The sequence below is a fragment of the Orycteropus afer genome, unplaced genomic scaffold, assembly GCF_000298275.1.
Source record: "Orycteropus afer afer isolate SDZICR_OR568_19922 unplaced genomic scaffold, OryAfe1.0 scaffold00572, whole genome shotgun sequence".
In the NCBI taxonomy this organism is placed as follows: Eukaryota; Metazoa; Chordata; class Mammalia; order Tubulidentata; family Orycteropodidae; genus Orycteropus; species Orycteropus afer.
In genome coordinates, this window is record NW_006922159.1 from 726,852 (window position 1) to 751,605 (window position 24,754).

The 24,754-nt window shown below is 37.5% G+C and overlaps 1 protein-coding gene across 1 annotated transcript in view; it reads right to left on the reverse strand.

The window, feature by feature from the left end:
* Window positions 1–813: 813 nt before the first annotated feature.
* The window catches only part of MDM4 (MDM4 regulator of p53), a 31,034-nt gene continuing 7,093 nt past the window's right edge, over window positions 814–24,754 (reverse strand). The window contains exons 3-10 of the mRNA XM_007956016.2: window positions 17,887–18,020; window positions 16,439–16,494; window positions 11,828–11,895; window positions 11,001–11,100; window positions 7,313–7,473; window positions 5,371–5,520; window positions 3,604–3,684; window positions 814–1,386 (exon numbers count right to left, since the gene is read on the reverse strand). Of these exons, the coding sequence (XP_007954207.1) occupies window positions 814–1,386; window positions 3,604–3,684; window positions 5,371–5,520; window positions 7,313–7,473; window positions 11,001–11,100; window positions 11,828–11,895; window positions 16,439–16,494; window positions 17,887–18,020 (1,323 nt within the window). The remainder of the gene's footprint in view (window positions 1,387–3,603; window positions 3,685–5,370; window positions 5,521–7,312; window positions 7,474–11,000; window positions 11,101–11,827; window positions 11,896–16,438; window positions 16,495–17,886; window positions 18,021–24,754) is intronic.

Sequence of the window (24,754 nt, forward strand, 5' to 3'; positions counted from 1 at the left end):
TGGGTTTCTGAGGCAGTATCACTACGGAAGTAGATTGCCCAGTCTTCCTTCCAAAGAGTGGCTGGTGGGTATGAACCATCAGCCTTCTGGTTAGCAGTCAAATGCCTTAGGCACTATGCCACCAGAGCTCCTGTATGTTAATTATACTTCCTTTTTTTTTTTACATACGCAAATGGTATACACTTTTTCAAAATTCTTTAAGGGGTGTGTTAGCTAAAATGTTTCATAACTACATTCTAGGCATATACCAAAGAAACTGCCTTTTTTTCCTGTTTTTTTTTTTTTCCCCAAGATTTTTCATTTTGGTTTCTCAGAACAATGCAGCCCGACTGCAACATCAAGTGATCCACAGTCCTACATCATTTGACCAATCAAATTATTGAGGTTTCTGTCAGGGTTACCTTCAATAGTTTCTAACCTTGGGTTCTGATGCCTAAGAATATTCCCTAACAGAAAAGTAGGGAATAAAATTAACTAAAGAAAAGATTAACTTTCAAATAATTTGGCAAGAGAATGAGTATATTTTTACGTTTTACTGGTAATTGCTCCTTCTAGATCTCCATCTTTAGAGGGAAAATGAAGTGATTAACTTATCTTTTCTTGTTAGTGGAGTCACCAAATTGAAAATCTAATTCTGAAGAATTTGCTCTCAAATTCCCTATGAGTTTAGAAGCAAAAATGTCCCAGAACACAGATGTTTACATGACTAAATGAATGGATGAAAAGCGTCAAACTGAGTAGAGATGCTCGATACTGGTGCTTTGATTCCTGACCTGGCCCCTGTGGTTATTTCTCAGCAACTCACAGATTCAGTTATGCTATAAAAACCTTAATAACCAGTTGAATCTCCTTCTTGCAAATAGGACAGGAAGCTCCAGCCTTCTTTAATCTTCTGGCACAGTGAAAGCAAGTGGCAAGATGCCCTGTCCTCCCATGAATAATGTTCCCATCTCGTGGTCTTTTCTCACATAAGCTACATGGCTTCAAGAGAGTCTGGCAATCCTCCATGTTTTCTGCATCTGTTCTCTGTTCAGAAAGGTTATCTGGTTGCTCTCCTATGCTTGAAATGGTCTCCTGGCTCTCAGTACTGTGAGCCAAATCCAAGAATTCCACTGAGCTGCAGGGATCGAGAGGTTTGGAGTTCTCTTCCTTTATATACACGTCTTTAGGCCTAACCACTGGGGCCGAAATAGTCCTTCGGCAATCAGGGACATCAATTCCTTCATTGTCCTTCTTTTCGGGTATGGCAGTGATATCAGAGGTGGACAGAGAATGAGTTAACTTAGAACAATCTGAATACCAATCCTTCCTCAGGGCCCAGCAACGGAAACAGTACCTCTTGCTTGGAGAGTTAAATTTCTTGCACTCAGTACACTGCCATTCATCCTACAAAGATATGTACAGCTCATTAGTACTTACTCACTCACTGGTGACCATGATGCTGAGGAAAAGGGAGGGGAGGGCAAATTCTCATCTCACTAAGCTAGGGAATGTCCAGACATTCCACAGCAATGGCCTAATCGAGGATTCAAACAAATTCTACAGCTATGTGTAAGAAAGTCTCGGAAAGTTTAATACTGCCACTGTCACAAATGCCATTTTCAAATCAAAATTTGATATATTTTCTTTAAGAAAATGAATGATTTTGGCTTTTCTCTACTATCTTCTTTTAGGTCCTTTCTCTTTACACAACTTACTCCCTTATCAGAGAAGAGGCTAAAGAATGAAGAAAGATTATTACTCTGTCATTCTTTCCTATTAATTAACAAATGGTATAAAATTTGGCAAAAAGGAAGCTAAAACTAAAATGAGATTTGAAAACTAGTACATTTTGCTCATGCTCTCAGGATCATGGTAACTAATTATATGTCTAAATCGTATCCTCTGAAAAAAATGAATGTTCTTGTCCTTGAATGACAAATAATTTTTTCCCTACTTCTTCATATTCAAATTAGGAGATGCTGGAGCTCAATGAATTCTAAATGCCTTACTTGCTTAATGCAAAGTAGCTACCTAAAAAAAGTCAAAAGTATATTTAATTTGGGTAATTGGCTTTGATAGGATCAATGATTTGACACAGGCTGACTTGATTACTTTCAGAACTCAGGCCAATCACTTCCCAACTTTCAAATCTTAACTCAATTATCTAGACTGAAAGGCAGAGACACGGCTATTTGTTAACCTGGGTAGTTCTCCAGATAGCCTAGAAACACTCTTGTCAGTTGAAGATCCTCAAATGTCCTCTGAAATGTTACAGAAATACTCAAGAAACACCATGAAGATTTGGAATTCTTAATTCATGGTGTCAGAGTTTAACTGGCATCACTGTTTTTCTTTTATAGGAGTACATAAAATAATAAAATCAAAAACTCACTGCCATCAAGTCAGATTTGACTTTTAATGACCCCCTCCTTGTGTTTCCGAGGCAGTATCACTATGGAAGTAGAGTGCCCAGTCTTCCTTCTGAGGAGTGGCTGGTGGATTTGAACCGCCAGCCTTCTGATTAACAGTCAAATGTCTTAGGCACTATACCACCAGAGCTCCTCATAAAATAATACGGCTTATTAAATTCAGTGGCATTTTTTTTTAAGACAATATATCGAATTTTGATATGAAAATGGCATTTGTGACAGTGGCAGTGTTAAACTTCCCAAGGCTTTCTTACACATAGCATTGGTGAAATACAGTCTACTTGCTTAACAGAATTCCTGGCCCCAAGTAGCTACAGAAGTCTATTAAAATGGAAAAACATACCTCTGCTATTTATATTATGATCACGATCACTTAATGGATGACAGTGTTTCACTTTATTCATTAGCTAGCTCAGTCAGATAATTTGGAGTGAATTACCATAGTGGTCAAAAGTGGGTAGGGATAGGAGGGCAAATCAGCTCCAAAGATAACCTAAACATTTTTTTTTATCACTGAGCAGCAAAATGTAAAATTCCTTTCCTATCCTTTCCCTACCACCCTTGTGCCCACACACTGAGGCAGCTGAACGAAGTACTAGAAGGAAAATTGGGAAATGGCATGCAAAGAGAAAAGCAAGATAGACATTCGAGTCCAGACTTAAGTTATCAACTAGTGACAAATCCATACCATTACTACCCAAGAGCTCAGTAGCAAGTCTTCTTAAATAGCCCTCCATTAATGTAAATCTATATGGAAATAAAGCCATTTTCCATTTGTTTCTTTTTAAGAAAGCACTGAAAACATTTTTATACTAGACAAAGAATTCCTCTGTCTTTGAGATAATGGAGAGGTATTTAATGGGAAAACAGTATATAGGACTATTAGTACAGGCACCTGTGTATCCACTGCATCATGTCCAAAGAGTTTTGACAGCAGGAAGAAGGGTACACTGAGAGACATTTAAGTCAGCCCTTTTCTAGGTAGGAAGAGGATTACATCAAATCATCCCCTTCCCTTTCCAAATTCCACTACAAACCTCTAACAGGAAGAAACCAACATCTCTTAGCACTTAAGAAAGGTAGATAGGAATGGGGGATAGGGGTGGCATTCTTCAAAACAAGTGAACTGCTGGAACTATATCATCTGAAGACAAGGCTTATGCAAAGCAGCTCTTTTATCAGAGACCCATACCTCAGAGGTAACTTCTACATCAGTATCATCGCTTAAGGACTTCGAGTCCTCAAAGTCATCATTTTTTTCCACTCCAATCACCTGTAAAGGCAAAGACACCTTGTAAGATTTACCTGGTTTAGATGAACTTACTACTTGAGAACAACAACAACAAAAAAAGGCAGAACAGCTTTAAAGACAGCATAAATGTGAGACTAAAAACGTGATTCCACAGACGCCAGTTGATTCTGCAGTACAATCAACTACTGACAAGAACCCAGAGGGGCTACCCAATACCTTCTGTGTTCACAAGGAGTGGGTGCCCAAACTTAAGGTTTTTTAAAAAATTTAAATATCAAGATACAAAAGCTACAAATTATTAATGTGGAAATTTTTAATCTTGGGAACCAGGCAGGCAAATGAAGAGTGAAAAGTGCTTTATTTTAAAGAAATGTGAAGAACGTTTAAGATTTTACTTTTCACATTCTAGAGTAAAATTAGTTATGTACAACTCAACTACAAAACAATTATGAATCGTTGTTTAACAACTTTCTCACAAAAATTCAAGTATTTTAAACTCTTTCTGTACAAATAAGTTTCCAAATGTCACTTTTGTCTTAACTGTAGCCATCTGTACTCCCTTCTAAAACTACCCACCTAACTAGTCTAAGGGCTCCCTTAAAAAACCACTGCCATCAAAGTCAGTTGCAACTTACAGTGATCCTAAAAGACAGAGTAGAACTGCCCCTGCCACCCCACAGGGTTTCCAAGGCTATAAATCTTTTTGAAAGCAGACTGCCACATCTTTCTCCCATGGAGTGACTGGTTGGTTTGAACTGGACCTTTTGGTTAGCAGTCAAGCTCTTAACCATAGCACCACCAGGGCTCCTCTAGAGATGTCTCAGGAATCCAAATTTCTATGAAAATCCTTTAGGTAAATAAATAAAAAGAATGGCCAAATTTAGGTCTGCTTTTTGCTAAAGTTATTCAATGAATGTTACTGAGAATCTACGTGCTGGGCATGGACTCTATTGCTGAATGTGAGACTTGAGCACATGCCTATATGACTTGTCATTTTGTTGTGCCCACACCATATGTATTCAGAGTTCTAACACTGCTTCTTTCCCCTATTTTAACTCTAAAATATGTCAGAAGGAATCATCTATATTTCCTTTTAGGTACAAAATGGTCATGGAAGCTAGAGAGAATTCCAAGAAATAAATTATCTTCCAAAAAGCAGTTTAGGCCATTTAGACCTTTGCCTCTTTGGCAAAGCAAGAGAAAAACCCAAATGGGACTTCTTGCTCTTTTCAGTAGATCCCCAACATGGTGACTCCATGGGACAAAACACCACCCAATCCTATGCCATTTCCATGACTGTTTGTGGGCTGGATTTTGTGATCTACAGGGCTTGCACTGGCTGCTGCATTTAAGTATCTTCCAGGCCTTTCTCCCCAGTCCATGTTAGTCTGTAAGCTCCACTGAAAGCTGTTCAGCATCACAGCAGCGTTTAAGCCTCCACTTACAGATGGGTGGTGGCTGCACATGAGGCTCAACAGCCTGGAATCTAACCCATGTCCCCACCTGGAAGGCTACAATCACTGAACCAGCAATGATGCCCCCTTCACACTAAGCCCAGATAAGCAGAAAAAGGGTACCTGATAGCTTCTCAATAAGCGCTTTACCCAAGAAACCCTCTCTTATTTTTGAGGCAGCCTTGGTTAATTTAATATGAATTCTAAAATTGGACACAGGAAAATAATAAAGTGAAATTTTTCCACAACATACCTTTTTTTCATTCACTTTCCCTACTTCTTCACTTGCTGGTTCAGTATCAGCAGCTTCAGTTTTTATTCCAACACCTAACTGCTCTGATACTGAATCATTCAAAAACCACAAATCATCTGTAGTGTCTGAAACAAGGGCAGTACCTATATCCTAACAGAAAAAACAAGCATGAGTTTTCATAATCAGAAGCTTATCAGAGATGTTGAACCCTGCATAAATGGACTCAATGTCTTCACACTACATCTCTAAAGAACACCTTTTTTCAACAGACATCTATTCATTCAACAGATGCCTATTTTATATCTACAATATATAAGCTAAGGGATAGATATAAGGACACCTGGCAAGGACTTCTCCATTTTAAGAGTAAGTCACGTAAAACACCCAATAGACAGTACTGAAGAACTTTAAAAGATAAGGACTCACAGCTGCTCAACTAAATAAAATCCATTCCTTATATTCCTTTCCACAAGTGGCATTCTGAGAAGCTATGAAACATTCTATTAATTGACTATGACATATTCTTTCCTTTAATGGTCAATGAAGCTTATTAAAGAAATATGAGAAATACTGATGATAACCCAAACCTCCTGCCCTGACACTTTCTGAACTTTGAAACAACTTTAAATATACAGAACTTACTTTCTGCATTCATCTGTGAATATCCTATGATATACTTTTCTATAACATTCATGATATAACATTCTATAACATTCATGTTATATGCTTATGTGTTTATTGACCAAATACTCACTGAATGCCTGTTATATGCCAGCTACTGTTCTAGGTTCTAGGCAGTGTAGACTGAGTAGGGCATAATACAAAGGACCCAGCCTTACATTTCCATGGAGATAAACAGATAACAAATACATAACCAAAAAATATTTTCAGAAAGTGAGCAGTGCAATGGAAAATAAAATAAAAGATAAAAAGAGCAGAGTAGATGAGAGGATGCTAGTTTAACAAGGAGTAGTTTTTTTAGGACTACTAGCTATAACTGCACAGCTCCAAAATAGAAAGTGAATGGATCCCTTGGAACTGTGCAACATGACAGTCTTGGTGGCCAGGGATGAACTCTCTGAGGAGATTACACTTGAACTGAGGTCTGAATCATGAGAAAGTAATGAAAAGGACTTAGGGGAAGAATGAGCCAGAAAAAAATAAAGAAAAATTGTAGAGCTCCTGAAGAAGTGAAGAAATTATGTATTAGAGTCAGTAAGAGACCTATATATCTAGAATGCACATAGGAAATAAGTTAAGAGTGATAGGAAAGGGTCAGACCCGTAGTAGTTATGGTAAGGAGTCTACGTGTTACACGAAGCCACTGGAGGATTATAAACATGACACTGATGTGCTCAAACTTATCCTTTTAAAAATTTCCTCTTTGAGAAGACTTCACTATTAGATGGACAAGAACAGAAGCAGGGAGACCAGTTGTGAGGCTGCTGCAGTACCTAAGTGAAAAATTGTGATAGTCTGAATTAGGGTTACAGTAGTGAAAGTAGTAAAAATGGTTAGTTAGATTTAAGGTATGTTCTGGATAAAGCGCTATATGCTACAGAAATAAATCAACGATATCTCCTTGATATTTGGCCAGAATAACTGGGGATCATTTATCAAAAAAAATAAAGGTTTCCGAAGGAATGCTTGATGTAAAAAAAAAATAAGTAAAAAATCAGGAGTTCTATTATGAACAGTTAGTTAAACATCCATGGATTACATATACATTAAACATTAAGTGGATGTATTTCATAGACAGCTGGATATGAAAGTTGGGCAATCAGGGAGAGGTGGACTGGAGATAGAGATTTGGGCATCATAAGCACATAAATGGTATTTAGCATTGAAAGTTCTTAAAGAATGAAATAGGTGGTAAAGAGTAACCAAGAATGCTACTCTTTCAAAAGAGAAAATTAAGTTCCCCTTCAAACATGAGACTTACCTGATTGGTCTGTAAATCAGTTGAGCCATTACTTCTAGGTGTATAGTTGTTTCTCAAGTTGCCTAAAAACCACCAAGGCAAGCCAGCTACGTCCCACTCCTCAAACCCAAGGTCCAGCACAGATTTCTTATTTGGGGTTAAATTTTCTATCAAGTCTTCATCTACAAAAGTCAAAAGGATGATGACTATGTACATAACACTTGAGAATCAAGTCTCTCACGATAGTATTTACAACTTCTTTATGAGACAGGCAAAAAGAAATTCCTATTCCCGGTAAGAAAGAATCAGAAATCAAGTATCTATCTCAGTTGTAGAACTTAAATCTCCCCTCCAGTTTAGGCTTCACTAACAAGTAATGACACTAGAAATAGATGACAACCACCAAGGAATCTAAACTCTAGAAGCTTCCACAACAATCAAACTGTTCTAAAAAGAGTTCTAAGTGGTCACCTGCTGGTATTTTAAACATCCCTACTACTAAAGATTAATAACTAAAGAATGACTTGCTATATGGTTCTATGTTGTTGTTGTTGTTGTTATGTGCCGTCGAGTCAGCCCTGACTCATAGCGACCCCTCCTTGGGTTTCCAAGGCAGTATCACTACGGAAGTAGGATTGCCCAACCTTCCTTCCGAGGAGTGGCTGGTGGGTTTGAAACCGCCAGCCTTCTGGTTAGCAGTCAAGTGCCTTAGCCACTATGCTACCAGAGCTCCCATATGGTACTATACATGGTGCCTATTAATGGCTTGATCCACTGGACTTCAAATGGTGACAGCGTATGTAGTAGCCTCAGTCTTGAGATCATAACAAGGCAGTATAGACTGTAACAGACAATCAGGTTGTCAAGGCAGTCTCACTGACACCACGTATTTTCGTACATTATCAATTAATTTATATGTTTTGGTAGGTAACAACTATTCTAAAACAATGACCTCTACATTGTTCAAACAAATATGTACATATCACCTCTCTTGTAGCACAGTGGCTAAGCACTTGGCTGCTGAGATTTACCAAAACCCAAACCCACAGCCACTGAGTTGATTCTAAGGCTGTAAATCTTTATGGAAGCAGAATACCTCATCTTTCTCCCATGGAGCAGTTAGTGGGTTCAAACCATCAACCTTTTGGTTAGCAGCTGATGCCAACGCTATACCACCAGAGCTCCTTCCGTAAAAATTTATCTTATGGGGCAATTCTACTCTGTCCTATAGGGTCACTATGAGCCTGAACAGACTCGATAGTAATGCGTTTGGATTCATGCTCTCTGTAGATCCATGAGGTCTTTTGGAGTTAAGACATCTAAAAATCTAGGAATACTATACTCTGTATTAGGGCCCCACATAGCCCAGGTAAAAGATCTCATTTTGCACATATGAATGACATACAAACTAACTAACTCACTGCCGTTGAGTATGATCCGACTTCGCTATGGAAGCAGATTGTCCAACCTTCCTTCCGAGGAGTGGCTGGTAGGTTTGAACTGCCAGCATTCTGATTAGCAGTCAAATGCCTTAAGCACTGCCACCAGAGCTCCTGAATGACATATAAGGCAGTTACTAAATGTGTTGCTACCACATGAAATTCTTTGTTTTCTTTCCCATCCTCTAAGTCTTTTCTGTTGTAATCTTTTCCTACTTTCTGACTCTCCTCTACCTCTTCCCAATGTGCTAGGCCTGCCAATGGCAACCACGGGTGCTTAAATGTACTGAGGTATATATGATCAAAAGAATTTCCGCGATAAATGGGTCCTTGCCCGAACAATAGGTTACCCTATATACTTACAAAAGGAACCCTAAAGGAGCAACAGTTAAAATGCTCAGCTGCTAACTGAAAGGCTGGCAGTTCAAAACCACCCAGCAGCTCTGCAGAAGACAGACCTAGTGATTACTCCTGTGAAGAAAACTCTATGGGACAGTCCTACTCTGTCATGTGGAGTCGTTATAAGTTGAAATCAACTTGATAGCACCTAACAACAACAACATCAAATTACAAATTATTGCCAACCCTACCAATTAAAAGACATATCTGTGCCAAGGTACACTTCAACTACCTTTTTATTTATTCAGTGCTAAAATTATCAGAAATTCAAATTCCTGAGATGATGTCATATTTTTGTTAACCCCATTAACTCAGGTTCTACAACTTCTCGTGAAGAAAATGAAAATTCTTTCCACAATTAAAAATTCTGACCTTTCTATTTATAGGCCATTCTGAAAATACAAAGCTATATATTTCCAAAATTTCCATCACAAACTACATATTGTTGTTATGTGCCATCGAGTGGGCCCTGACTCATAGCGACTTCTCCTTGGGTTTCCGAGGCAGTATCTCTACAGAAGTAGATTGCCCAACCTTCCTTCCGAGGAGTAACTGATGGCTTTGAACAGCCAGCCTTCTGGTTAGCAGTCAAGTGCCTTAGGCACTATGCTACCAGAGCTCCCAAACTACAAATAGTCTCTGGAATTGGCTGTTCTTATATTTTAAACAGCCCTCTGAGAAGAAAATAAGCAAGGACCTGCATTTTAACTGGAATAGCTGCAAGTAACTGAAAAAAAAAAAAAACACACTGCCATCGAGTTGATTCCAACTCATGGCAACCCCCACTGCGTTTCCAAGGCAGCAAATCTTTATAGAAGTAGATTGTCCAGTCTTCCTTCCGCAGAGCAGCTGGTAGGTTTGAACTGCCAATCTTCTGGTTAGCAGTCAAATGCTTTAGGCACTATACCACCAGAGCTCCTTGCTAGGTATTTAGGTAGCCCAAAATTCAGTTTAGATTCAAATCCAATCTGAAGAAAACAATCAAGCATAATAAACTGATACAAATTTAATTTAAACATTTTTAGTAACTTCAGCAGCGTAACTTTCTGAGGCATTGCTAGAAACCTAACTGGCCATTTCTACAAGTATGAACCAGGTACTTACTGGAGTAGAAACACCAGCATGCCATTAGATACCTCTGAGGAGTTTATGACTCTATACCTTTGTGAGAAAAATCCACAATTCTGAAAGATTTTATAAAGTGGGATTTTAGGGAAACTTTCAAAATAGTGATTAACTCATTTGGCCAAACCACACCATACATAAAACGTGGATGGCAAGTATCTGGTGAATATCTATCACCCAAGTGCAAGGGAGCTAGGATTCTCAAAACTCCATTCTTGGCTCTGAGAATCTAAGTATGTTTCATCATCTTTGCAACCCGCAAAATCCATGAAAAGTAGCCTTTGCCTCAAGTAGATAAATAAAAATAAATTTTAACCAGACCAGATATGTAAAAGGGTGCCAGGATTAAAAAGGCCAAAGTAGCTGAGTTAATGTCTGACAAACTGATGCACATGTCGATGTATCTTCCATTAGCATATCTTCTATCACCTAATGTCTTGCTCCACCTCAGTAATCATTTACTTACTTGCTAAAAGAGCACTACTGTCTTCTTCAATATCAACAATGGTAACTAGGTTAAAAAAACAGTTATCAGAAAAGAATGAGAAGTAAGTGGAGATGTACCTTCCCCTCCCTCCCACAGGACAGGAGTAGGTAACATTAATTATCTTTTTAGTTCTCCACACTCAAGTTCCTATAATGGTCTTAACTGTAGCTAATGCTTAAAATAACTAACTGCCATTTCTAGAAATCACCAACAACAACAACAAAGAGAAAACTCCACATGGCCTTAATCAAAAACTTACCTTGTCTTGAATTTCTACAGTTAGGTTGTGAGGTAGGCAGCGTGGGAACATTGCCTTCTTCGGTTCTTTTCCTGGAGTTCAAAATTTCCTCTTCACTTTGCTGGAAAGAAGGGAAAGGTGTCTATCAGTGCAGCAGAAATAACCGAATCCAGGGGATGTAGCAGTTCCATTCTGGCTCACCAGTTAGTGTGCAACACAATGGGTTACACACAAGAAAGATAACTCTGGAGTACACAACAGTCATCAAATAAAAGCATCACCTCTCCTCAACCCACTGTGAATAGAGCTGGAAGAATGCCAAACCTGAGAGAGAAATAGCTCTGTACAAAAGGCCAAAACCTACTGCTATAAACAGATTACCAATATAAAGCCTGTAGCCTACTACAAAATTAAGCATAACGCAGAAAACATGTAAAACCATCAACAAATAACAAGATGATCATAAAGTTTTCCCAGGTTTGGGGAAGTTTTAAGAAATGGTCTGACATGAAGTTAGCTACAATAAATTCTGAAAAAGCAATTTCTTCAAACACCTGCATATATACATAATCACATACACACAAACAAGCACACACAAACCCCAAGGAAAATGCAACTGGAAGAACTGAAGATCAGAAGTGCTACATCCCAAAGAGAAATTCAGAGACTGGAACTCTGTTATGGGCAGAACAGAGAAGGTTCACTCTGTCCCTGGTCTATGAACTCCCAAGAACTTTCTTATGAAATTCTTACCACATTCAAGGAAAGGTCTTGGGAGTCCAAGATCCATAGGTACAGAGAAGGGGCCACTCTGTACAACAAAAGAAGTCACCGTGTGGTGATTTTACCTTCAGTTGGTCTTGGCTTGGAATATCCATACTGTGATCCTGTGCGAGAGCGAGAGTCTGAGCAGCATCTGGATAGCAAGTAAAACAAAAGGAAAACCTTCCCTGGTAATAACCATTCTTTCCACACAAAAAGGACCTCAGCAAACCACCCTGGAGCCAGGTTTGGTCCCTAGAGATTACTTCTCCATGTTGGCTGGACAAAGCTCTCATTGGTAGGAAGGGAAAAATCAAAACTGACAAAATGGCAAAGACCAAGACAGGGCATACTCAAAATATATTATCAATATATAACCAGGGAGAAAATGACAAAATCACTCAAAAATGGCTAAAAATTTTCTTCCATAGTAAGCTTTTAAATTTTTATAAAAACAGTGGTTCCAAGCAGGAAACAATGTAAAATATTTTTATCAACTCTTCCTATAGGTGCTTATAACCAAATCTGCCTAACTTGTGGACAAACATAAAAAAAGTGTTTGCTTTCAAAAAAATGTTTTTCACGTATTAAACAGAGTTATTAGAGCTGAAAACATGGAACTTTCCCTAATTGCTTAACAAATAGCATTTTCATGTAAACCTACATTCTAAGTGTCAATTAAATCCCCATTGTCTAGACATAGATTAGATTGTTCCCAATTACTATAAACATTTCCTAGAAAGGAAAAGGGAGGAGATGAAGTTTTTCTCAATGCCAATAAAAAGAAGCAAAGAAAATAATAATCAAGCAGAGAGAAATTCTTAGATACTGCATTAGTCTAAGAGAGAAATTTTTCAAGCACAACAGAAGGGGAAAATTTGGTTATAGGTGCAGAACAAGCTTCAAAGAACTGCATAACCTGGGCCACTTGTTACATAAGGCTATGTGTAATAGAGAGGCACCCAAGTCTATCAAGGTCCATAGTTAAAACAGTGATGGAAAACATCATCCTCATCTAATAAAGACTGCCAGAGAAAAAACACTCAGCCTACAATTGGGGGGTAATTCATCTGTTTTGCACAAAGCAAACATTTTCAAAACTGTAATTATAAAGAGCATTATTTCTAGAAGAATTTTCACAGGTAAATGGAGGTACTGATAGATTAAAAAACAGCATTTTCTGACCACAAAACAAAAACACACTACCGACGAGTTGGACCCAACTCATAGCAACCCCTCCTTGGGTTTCCGAGGAGGTATCACTATGGAAGTAGATTGTCCAATCTTCCTTCCGAGGAGTGGCTGATGGGTTTGAACCGCCAGCCTTCTGGTTAGCAGTCAAATGCCTTAGGCAGTACACCACCAGAGCTCCCTTTCTGACTACCGTAGTCTATACCACAGTAGTCTTCAAAGCAAAGCAAAATTCAATTAACATACAGTGCAAATGAAATCGTTCTTTAATAAAGCAATTCTATTACTGTCATTTGCAGTTTTAAAGCTTTACTACCTTACTTAGGTTCAAACAACTAAAAGCAAAAAGGCAAAAAGAAATTATCTCTGGGAAAACTACCTTGTACTGTACAAAGGAATTTTGGAATAAATACAAGATGTATCCTATGTATTTCATTTGATCAGTATACTTTGGAAAATATAGAAGAATGACTTCAAAAGAACCATCTTTACTTTAAATAATGAGATTTTCTTCAACCATCAAAAAAAAAAAAGGTTTAGTTCATTTGTAAAGCTATAAAATAGGTAATGTGGAATACATTTTTCTTATTTGTCTTTCCAAATAAAACACATGCAACCAAATTTAGAAGATCAACAGAGATAGCCAACCATAAGCATCACTGCAAACAAGTCAAAGCAGATAATCAAAATTACTTGAGGCAATTTCCTGGTCTTGACCATGTACTACGGTTATGTAAGATGTTACCATTTGGGGAATGTGGGTAAAGAATAAATGAGAACTTTTCCTCCCTGGCTGCCTGAGGATCGGCCACCATCATGAATGACAAAGTAAATATCCAGACCAGGAAGTTCATGACCAAGTGATGACTACTGTAGAAATAAATGGTTATTGATGTCCTTTGCCCTGGGCAGGCAACAGTATCTAAGACCAAAATTTGGGAAAAAATAGCCAAAATGTACATGACCACACCAAATGTCATCTTTGTATTCGGATTCAGAACCCATTTTGGTGGTGTCAAGACTACTAACTGCAGCATGACTTACCATTCCTTGGATTATGCAAATAAAAATGAACCAAACACTGACTTGCAACATGTAAGAGGAACCCAAGAACAGAATAAAGAAAGTCAGTGGGACTGCAAAACCCAACACTGGAGCTGGCAAAAAGGAAGAATAAAGATTTTGCAATGATTTCATCTATGGTGATGGTGTGGATTTTTTACCAGAGGACTGATAAACTATAAAATCCTTAGTAATAATAAAGGCTTATATGGGAACTCTCTAACATTTCTGAAAATCTGAAATTATTTCAAAATGACCTGTTAGAAATTTTTTTAAAAGATTTAATGCTCAGAAAAGAAAAAACTGTGTTAAAAAATAACTTGGGGCAAAACCTATTACAAGCAAAGGTTAAAGGAGACATCAGCGTGTGTGTACAATGAAAAAAGCAAGGAAGGACCGGCTAATTCTCAGCTCCACTCCTCATCAGTGGAGTGTGATCTTAGGCAAGTCACTTAACCTATTAAAAAAAATCTTTTTTTATTTTTACCTCCAGACCTTCCTCACAGAGTTGTTGTGAGGGTAACTGAAATAGAAATGTTCATTATAATATATATACTTTATATATAATATATATATTAATTATATATATACACACACACATATATATATGTATATATATAAATTCTGCAGAGGAAAGTGAAAGAATATGAAAGAGAAAATAATGTGAGAATTGTACCCACTCTATATATTCAGAGAACAGATCAATCAGAAAATAAACTTTACTGAGTTTACAGCAATTATAAAATCTCCCATGTATTTCAAGGCTATAGTGACTATTGTAGGAAAACTATACTATCTTACAAATGACAGAATTTCAATAAAGCTATCATATCATTTGCAAGGCTTCCCCTCTCAAACTGAAATTTACAGCTACCTGAACTGGGTTTTCTGCTGTGGACAAATGGCTCAATAAAACCAACAGGCTTCCAAATTCATTTCAAGTTCAAAATCAATTTCAGTATAAGAGCAAAGTCTTTCACTCACTTTAAAACATGAGTTTTTCTTAGGGATGGATTCTTTTCAACCTATTTATTTCAGTAAACTATTGAGACAGTCAAACGAAAAGAGATTACAAACTTGGGCTTTATTCAAAGGACAATGCTACCTAAATTCTAATTGGAAGCTCATAAAAGGGTTTCATGTAGGAGTGGAGAGAAAAAAAAGAAAAAAGTTTCATTAGCTGGAAATGAGTGAGAAGGTTACATATCAACTACGTCCAGTTTATTCACTTATCTCTAACATACCAACACTTTAGAGACTTCAGATCCCAAAGCAGTCTGCTTCCTGCACATGTCTAATAAACTCTAAGGGCAGTATTTAAAAGGTATGGAATTAAGCAAAGGCTTAGACAAACTGGCATTCAAATAACAAAGTGCTAAAGCCATTAGCAGGAGCCCTGGTGGCACAGTGATCAAGTGTTGAGCTGCTAAATGAAAGGTCGGTGATTTGAACCAATCAGGCACTCCGTGGGAGAAAGATGTGGCAGTCAGCTTCCATAAAGATTACAGTCTTCGAAACCCTGTAGGGCAGTTCTACTATGTCCTGTAGGGTCACTCTGAGTCAGAATCGATTCAACAATGGGTTTAAAACCATTAGGTGAATGGTTCTTGGGGGAACCTTAAAAGACACAGACCAGGTTAATACCACCTGAGCCCAGAGAATCTTAATATCAATGAAAGGAGGACAGGCAGACCTTACACGATTCTTCCTGTGATGCAACAGAAATATAAAGAACCACCTATGATACTTTCTTTTAAAAATATTTAAACCTGAGTCTATTCAAGCACTGAGATCTAACTACTAGTCTACCAAAAACAGAGGGAGAAAGAAACATGTTAAACAACATCACAAGGATACAATATGCCAACTCTAGAATGTAGGTGATTTTACAGAACAAATGACTGACCCATTTCTTCAACAAATAACATGAAAACAAAAGGAGGGGTAGGTTTTATAGATTAAAGATATTTAAGAGACATTTCAGCCAAATGTCATGTATGGACTTTAGATAATTATCTGAATAAACCAAATGTAAAAGGTATTCTTGAGATAACCAGAGGAAACAAAACACAAAAGCTATTAGTGTCATGTAATTAATAATTTTCTTGGGTGTAATAGCATTGTAGTTATTTTTGAAGGGAAAAAGTCCTCATCTGTTACAAAATTTTTAAGTATGTACAGGTGAAGCAAATGAGGGAAAATGTTAACAATTACTAAGTCTAGGAGGTAGAGGCATTAATTACACTATTCTATTTTCAGTATGTTTGAAATGTTTCACAATAAAAAGTTAAATACATAGCAATGGCACTCTATGTGACACGTAGTTTCTCCCAATCATGCCAAAGACAAAATTCCATTTCCATCTTGAGCCTGTTTGCTTTCCCACCATTTCCCCCCTGAATTCAAAGCTTTGATACAGACTGAAGAAATATGATGTGACATACCTGTAGCAGGAGTGGCTAAAGTGACAAGATTCTTTCTTAGCATATCATAGAGAGGGCTGTTAAACAGATAAAATAAAAATAAACAATTCAAAATACATTTCTAAGGATACTGGTAGTTTTCCATTAAATGTTAAATATATTTCTGATATATTACATCCTAACTTTCTCTATAAGGAGCAGCAGTTCAAACCCACCAGTTGCTCCGCAGGAGGAAGATGAAGCAATCTACTTCTGTAAGATTTACAACCTTGGAAACCCAATGGGGGTCACTATGAGTCAGAATCAACTTGAGGGCAGTGGGTTTGGTTTTAGTGGGCTTTCTCTATAAAGTATGAAGAAGTAGAATTTTACCCCTTATAATAGATATTTAAATACTAATATTGTAATGCCTAGGCCCTTGTCATACTTCTCCCCATTAAAAAACTAATTAGTTTACATTTTATTTCATTAACCCAAGTGGGGATTCCTTTGAAGAGTATTCCTTCCTTCCAAGAATTTTCATATTTTAACTGGGAAGTAGGGTAGTGGTAGAAGTAGCTCTGGTGGCATAGTGCCTAAGGCATTTGACTGCTAACCAGAAGGCTGGTGGTTCAAACCCACCAGCCTCTCTGCAGAAGGAAGATGGGCCAATCTACTTTCGTAAGATTTACCACCACAGAAACCCAATGGAGATTGGTCACTATGAGCTGGAATCAACTTGATGGCAGTAAGTTTAGTTTATTTTCTTTTTTTTTTTTTTTGAGGGAAGTTATGGGAGACAGAGAAAACAAGCTTAGAAGGAACAGTCATTATAAAGCTAGAGAGTTAGAGAACATTGGCTTCTCATTACTGACGAGCTTTTGACTATATAAGCTAGTGCCCATATATTCCGATACAGGTGGAAAAGGTCACAGACAGGTCAGATTAGCTTCACTTAATTCCTACTAAACTCATAATCATCAACCTCAAACTGCCCAGGAATCCTACCTTTCTCACCAGCTTACTCCTCCTCCTCTCTCTCCAACAAGTACTTTACAAAATTCCAGCCTAGCCACATCAAGTTCCCTCCTATCCTGGCCTTGACACACGATGTTCAATCTGCTTGAAGCTTGCTTCAACCAACCCCTTCTAAGTGACTTTTTAATTATCCTTTAGCTCTCAGCTCAAATCTCACTTCCTCAAGGAACCTTTCTTGACCCCTAAGACACTGAATCCCCCTCGACAGTACTTAGTGTAATGTGAACATGTACTGTGTTAATGAATATCTGCTCACTACACTGTAAATTCCATAAAACCAGGCTCTGAGTCTATGTTGCTCACTGCTGTATTCTCAGTGCTCACAGGCCAACTGACATGTGCAGGCCCTTAAATATTTGTTGATTGAATGAGTAAATCGCCACTAATAACCTGTGAGGTTGGATGGTTGTATATAAGCATCCAAAAGAAATACAAACCCTCACTCTTTTTACCTCGGCTCTTTCACGGAGAAGCTCTGACGTCCAAGTAGTTCTCCCAAAAGATCTCCACCACAATATACCATATGCTGCTCCTGCTGATCATAAAGCTGCTTCATCATTATATACTGGCCTAGATACTGCATGACCTGCATGGGAATAAAGTACCATGAAAAGAGCTGTCCAGCTGCTGCCAAAACAACACAAATTCTGAGGAGATAAAGGAAGTTATTTCGCTGGAGAAAAAGAGAACTAATATATATGGACATGACTGTCAGTAATTCAGAGTGCATGTGCATGGGATCTTAAGCAGGATGGCTGTCCCCAACTGCTAGGTTCATCCACTCATTACCATTCTGGCTATCAAAAGACCTCGACTCATAACACAGAAATGTAGTAATCAGGCAATGAGAAAAAGTGGTCAATATACTTAGTATTCCCTTACAATTTTTCTCATCAGTCCAAATCTTATCAAGAGTCTATTACTGGAAGTAATAAACTTAAAATTTGCCTAGGTCATAAAAATATTTTCCAAGTCCAGGGGCCAATAAACAACTACTCTATCGTTTCAATGTATGTTCACTTAATAGTTTTGACAAACGAAGTACAACGTTTAATAGCTATCAGCACTGTAAGTGAACAAAATATAGAACCTAAGTGTTTATCAGATAGAAATTTACTTTATCTGGCTATTTTTCTCACAGTTACAAAACTGACAAAGTTCACAATTTTAAAAAGTTATCTCAAATGTACATGAAGTGTTTCATATAATCTTTATCATCCAGCTTGGTACCTACCTTCTGATAATGGACTTAGTTGAATTTTATGATAAACTAAAATAATTAAGTCTGTTAGAAAGAAATGCTTTTCCCCAGGTAGCAGATTAAAAAAAACAAAACAAAACAAAAAATCTTAATAATTAAGTTCATTTAATGATGTAAGTAAAAATTTGTTATCACAGATTACAAGCAGACCAAAGCAGTTATCTTTATCTTTAGGCCCTAGCTTCTCAAGAATATATCTGGTATTTACACAGAAGATTTTTCCAACTTTGTTCCCATTATATTGAAGCAGCAATGCTCCTAGGCTGTTCCTCACCCCTATTTTCCCCACCTCACACTTCCTCAGTTTTCCTATCCCCCTGGTAACATGTCCCAGTATTAACAGATTAGCCAAGCTTTCATATCCATCAAGTAAACTAGGGGAAAATAAGATGAGGAGGAACATCTACTAGAGGTAGTAGGAGAAAGTTCTGTATTTATGTCTGTCCAACATTCAGAAAAGATAAATCTAAGAATGCCAAATCCATTGCTGTTAAATCGAATCCTGACTCACAGTGATCCTATAGGACAGAACTGAACTGCCTCATAGGTTTTTTAAGGCTGTAATCTTTATGGAAGCAGACTCTCACACCTTCCTCCCATGGAACGGCTGATGAGTTCAAACTGCTGACATTTTGGTTAGCAGATAAACTCTTAACCATTGTGCCACCACATGTATGTAAAACAGGATATTCTATCCCATGTATATAAAAAGAGATATTCTAAAACACTATTCTACATTTGTATATAAGACTACTATTTTATTATATCTTACTGTCTCAATGCACACACTGTCAATCAGTATCTAAAAAGAAAAATTAGAAAATTCCCCTTTATGTACTAGGTAGCATCAAGGTGCATAGAAAGCTTAATCATATAAACTTTTTCTAACCTTGTCTCAGTAAAACATTCTTCCTGGACAATATGTACTTAATTTCTTCTCAACCCAGGCAAATTCTGCCATGCTACTGAAAAAGAAAGCCTGACAGATTTGATGTAAAAATCTACACTTTAATAACAGTCTGGAAAAAGGTCTGACTCATCAGAGTAATAGACACCTAGTCCAAACTGATGCATGTAATCTAAAATGGTAAAAGAAATATGGGTATTCTAGAAAATCTGCAGTGCCTCCAGATTTGTTTCCTTAAGAGGTATAATGTTGCAGGAGTGAGGCAATACTGATAGCTATCGGGTTTGTAAGAAAAAGAAAAAAGAGCCTAATTTTGCTTCCTCTGTCTAGCAAGGGTTAGCTCTTTATCCAACTACATGCAAGCAGTTCCAACAGATTAACATTTTAATACTGAGTCTTTTTCACTTAGAGAATTCAATTTGTTTTTGTTTATTTAAAAAAAAAAAAAAACTTTAGAAGTATAATAAGTTATTTAAATGCATAAGTGTTTAAAATAACTCATGGTGCTCCCAAGAGTATCTGACACATTTATAATGAAAAACTGCTGCATTTAATTCCTGGCTGGCAGCATATCCAGTAAATCACAGGCAGTGTCATTTTTTAATCTTGTACATGTTTTGCATTTTAACTGAGATCAATGAATTAATGGTTAAACTTACGTTTAGCTGATCACACACTTCAAAAGGAACTAAAAGGAAATATGAAGTACCACCCCCTAATTGATTTTATGAAACAAACATAACCCTGATAACCAAACCAGACAAAGACACCACAAGAGAAGAAAACTATAAGCCATTATCGCTTATGAATATAGACACAAAAATCCTCAATAAAATAATGGTGAACAGAAACCAACAGCAAAAAGAGCATACACAATGACAATATGAGCTTTTTCAGGAATGCAGGAATGGTTCAAAATTAGAAAATCAATCAACATAATACACCACATCAATAGAACACAGGAAAAGAACCACATGATCAACTCTATGGATGCAGAACATGTATCTGATAAAATCCAACACCCTTTCTTGATGAAAACCCTAAGGAAGATTCAAATAGAGCAGAAATTCCTTAATATGATTCAGAGCACATGAAAAGCCAACAGCCAACATTACACTTAATGGACAGAGAGTACTTTCCCCTTTAAATCAGAAACAAGACAAGGGTCCCCTCTCTCACCACTTCTATTCAAAATTGTAATAAAAATTCTAGCCAAAGCAGTAAGTCGAGTAAAAGGTATCCAGATTGCAAGGAAGAAGTAAAATTACCTCTGTTCACGAATGTTATCATCCTACATACAGAAAATTCAAAAGAGTCCTCAAGAAAATTTCTATAGCTAACAGAGGCTAAATTCCTCTAATTTAGGAAAGGTACATAGTCAGCAAACAAAAATTACTTGGGTTTCTGAACACCAGCAACAAGAAATCTGAAATGGAATTTTTTTTTCCCTCCCCACCACTGCATTAACAGAGTCTGAAAACCTTGCCAAGTCTGAAGTGTGTTTCCTTAGGGATTATAAAGAACTCTGGTGGCACAGTGGGTAAGGCATTTGGCTGCTAATCAGGCTGGTGGTTCAAGCCCACCAGCTGCTCTATGGGAGTAAGATAAAGCAATCTACTTCCATAAAGATTCACAGCCTCAGAAAACCAATGGTGGTTGCTATGAGTAAGAATCAACTCGATGTTGTTGTTGTTGTTGTTATGTGCCTTTGAGTCGAACCCGACTCCTAGCGACCCCTCCTTAGGCTTCCAAGGCAGTATCACTACGAAAGTAGATTGCCCCATCTTCCTTCCGAGGAGTGGCTGGTGGGTTTGAACCACCAGCCTTCTGGTTAGCAGTCAAGTGCCTTAGGCACTACGCTACCAGAGCAGTGGTATACTCTAGCATAATCCACTTAGTGGTTCTGTGTCTAGCTATCAACTCTGAAGATAACTCTGTAATAGTGGTCAGTCTGCCTGAGTGAAACTTTCATGCAAAATGATGGTCAGAGCAGCTCAACTGAAAGAAAAGTAAGAAAACAATTCCATTTATAACAGCATTTAAGAGAATAAAATACCTAGGAATAAATCTGACCAATGACATGAAGGACATATACAATGAAATTATAAAATACTGTTGAAAGAGACTGAAGAAGGCTTAAATAAATGAAAAGATGTTCCATGTTCTTGGGTTGGAAGACTATTTTATATTGTTAAGATGTCAATACTACCCACAGATTCATCACAATCCCTATCAAAATTCCAACAGCCTTTTTTACAGAAATGGAAAAACCAATCCTCAACTTTATGTGCAATGGCAAGAGGCTGCAAATAGCTGAAGCAATGGTAAAAGAGAAGAACAAAATAGGAAGGCTCAAATTTCCTGATTTTAAAACTTATTACAACTTCTCTTCACTTATCGACTAGTTAGGTTCCACAGACCAGGTTGTTATCCAAAATCATCATTAAGTGACAATGGAAGATGACCACATCAGATCACAAAATCACATATATGCTGAATTACATCATTACATAACTGCCAAAGCACTGAGAATCATGCCCACCAAGGAGACACATTACCTTTACCATCACAGCCAGCATTACTCTCACCTCATACCCTAGTGTTCGTTACTGACAGACATACATGATTACTGTGTATAATTTTTTCAGTGGTTTGGCAATTATGTAATGATGTAGCCCTCCTCCATTTTGTGATCATCCATTTTCACATAACACCAATTTCACATAACAACTTGGTCTTTGGAACCTAACTCTGTCAGTAAGTGAGGAGAGAGTATAATATGTTTTTAAAACAGGAAATATATGAGTTCTGATTTTGTAAGTGTGAATATGAGTCTTAATGATAGAGTCATCCTCCATTTTGTGACCTATGTGGTCTTCTTCCATTTTCACATAACGCCAATTTTGCATAGCAACCTGGTCTTTGGAACTTAACTATGTTGATAAGTGAAAAGAGAGTGTAATCAACACAGCCTTGCGCTGGTACAACAATAGACACATGGACCAAAGGAACAGAATTGAGAGTCCAGAAATAAATGCACACATCTATTATGCTAAACTAATTTTAACAAGGGTGCTAAGTCCATTTGATGGGGAAAGAAGTGTTTCTTCAATGAATGGTTCTGGGAAAACTGGATTTCCAAAAGCAGAAGAATGAAACAGGATTCATGCCTCATACCATAGACAACAAAAAATTTAAAATGGATTAAGAACCTGAACATACAAACTAAAACCATAAAATTCTTAGAAGAAAATGCAGGGGCAACGATGTTGGGCTTAGCCTTTAACACAATGAATTAGTTAATATAATAATGAATAAACAAACAGCAGAAGACAAAATAAATAAATGAGATCTCATAAAAATTTTAAACTTTTGTTCATCAAAAAATTTACCAAAAGAGCAAAAGCATAAGATACTGACTGGGAGAGAATCTTTGGAAACCACGTGCCAGTAAGAATCTAATAACCAAAACATATATTAAACTTCAAAAACTTAACAAAAAGATAAATAACCCAATCCTAAAATGGACAAAAGACTTGAATAGACAGTTCACCAAAAAGGACATTTGAATGGCCACCAAACATATGAAAACATGCTCAGAGTTAGCCACCAGAGAGATGCAAATCAGAACCACAATGAGATACCATTTCACTCCCACTAGGATGGCTAACGGAGCTCTGGTAGCATAGTGGCTAAGGCACTTGACTGCTAACCAGAAGGCTGGCAGTTCAAACCCACCAGCCACTCCTCGGAAGGAAGACGGGGCAATCTACTTCCGTAGTGATACTGCCTCGGAAACCCAGGGAGGGGTCGCTATGAGTTGGGTCCAACTCGACAGCACATAACAATAACAACAACAAGATGGCTAAAATTTAGAAAGAAAAAAAACAAATGTTAGCAAGGATGTGAGGAAAATGGAACTCTTATCCACTACTGGTAGAAATACAAAATGGTACAGTCATTATGAAAAACAGTGTAGTGGTTCCTAAAAAAACTAAAAATAGAACTACCACATGACCCAGCAATTCCACTCCTATGTATAATCCCAAAAAAGCTGATAGCCAAGACTCAAAAACAGACTTGTACATCAATGTTCAATGCAGCACTCAATAGCCAAAAGGTGAAAACAACCTAAATGCCTATCAACAGATGAACAGATAAACAAAATGTGATACACACATATAATGGAACACTATTCAGCCAGTAGAAGTAGCAAAGCCTTGATATATGCCACAATACAATATGGATGGAGCTTGAAGACATGATGCTGATGGAAATAACTTAGTCACAAAAGGACAAATACCACGATTTCACTTACATAAGAAGACTAGAAAAGGCAAATGTATAGAGACCAAAGTTTACTGGTGGTTACCAGTGACAGGACGTAGGGGGAAAGAAGAGGTTAATGATGATAGAAAAATTGCATTGATTAAGGGTAGGGTTGCACAGAGAATTATTGTAATTGCTGCCATTAAGTTGTATACCTGTAAAAAGTTGAACTGGTGAAACTGGTGTGACAGATGTATTTGCAACAATGATGCCCCCCCCCCCAAAAAAAGAATAGCTGCTATAGTTGATTATATAGAACTACCATCTTCATCAGATTTGGTTCCTTAAAGAGTTTTAGGGGCATGGTTTCTCAGTTAATTGGTTTAATACTGTATTTAGTGCTTCTGTTCTACCTCCTACTTCCCTGCACAGTCCCTGGGGTCTTAAAAGCTTGCATGCAGCCTATCCACAGTCTCTACTTGCCTAGAGCAACAGAGGAAGGAGACAAGTCAGGAATAGGAGGAGGATATGGAACATGTGGCTAAGTACCTTCATGAACGCCTCCTTTGCCATGAGAACTGGATGCTATCCGTTACTATTACTGAACATTTTGATCAAAGATTCTACAGAAGAATCCTTGTCAAAAAGGAGAAAATGTATAACAGAATTTCAAATTCCCCAAAAAGTCTGAAGCTATGGAGGCTGAATGAACCCCCAAATCTATTGTGCGAAGATAATCTTTAAATCTTAAACCAAAAATATTCCCTGAAGTTTCCTTAAAACCAAACAACAGTTGGAAATACAAATACCATTTGACCCAGCCATCCCATTACTAGGTATATACCCTAAAGAAGTGAGAGCCATAACAAGAACAGATATATGC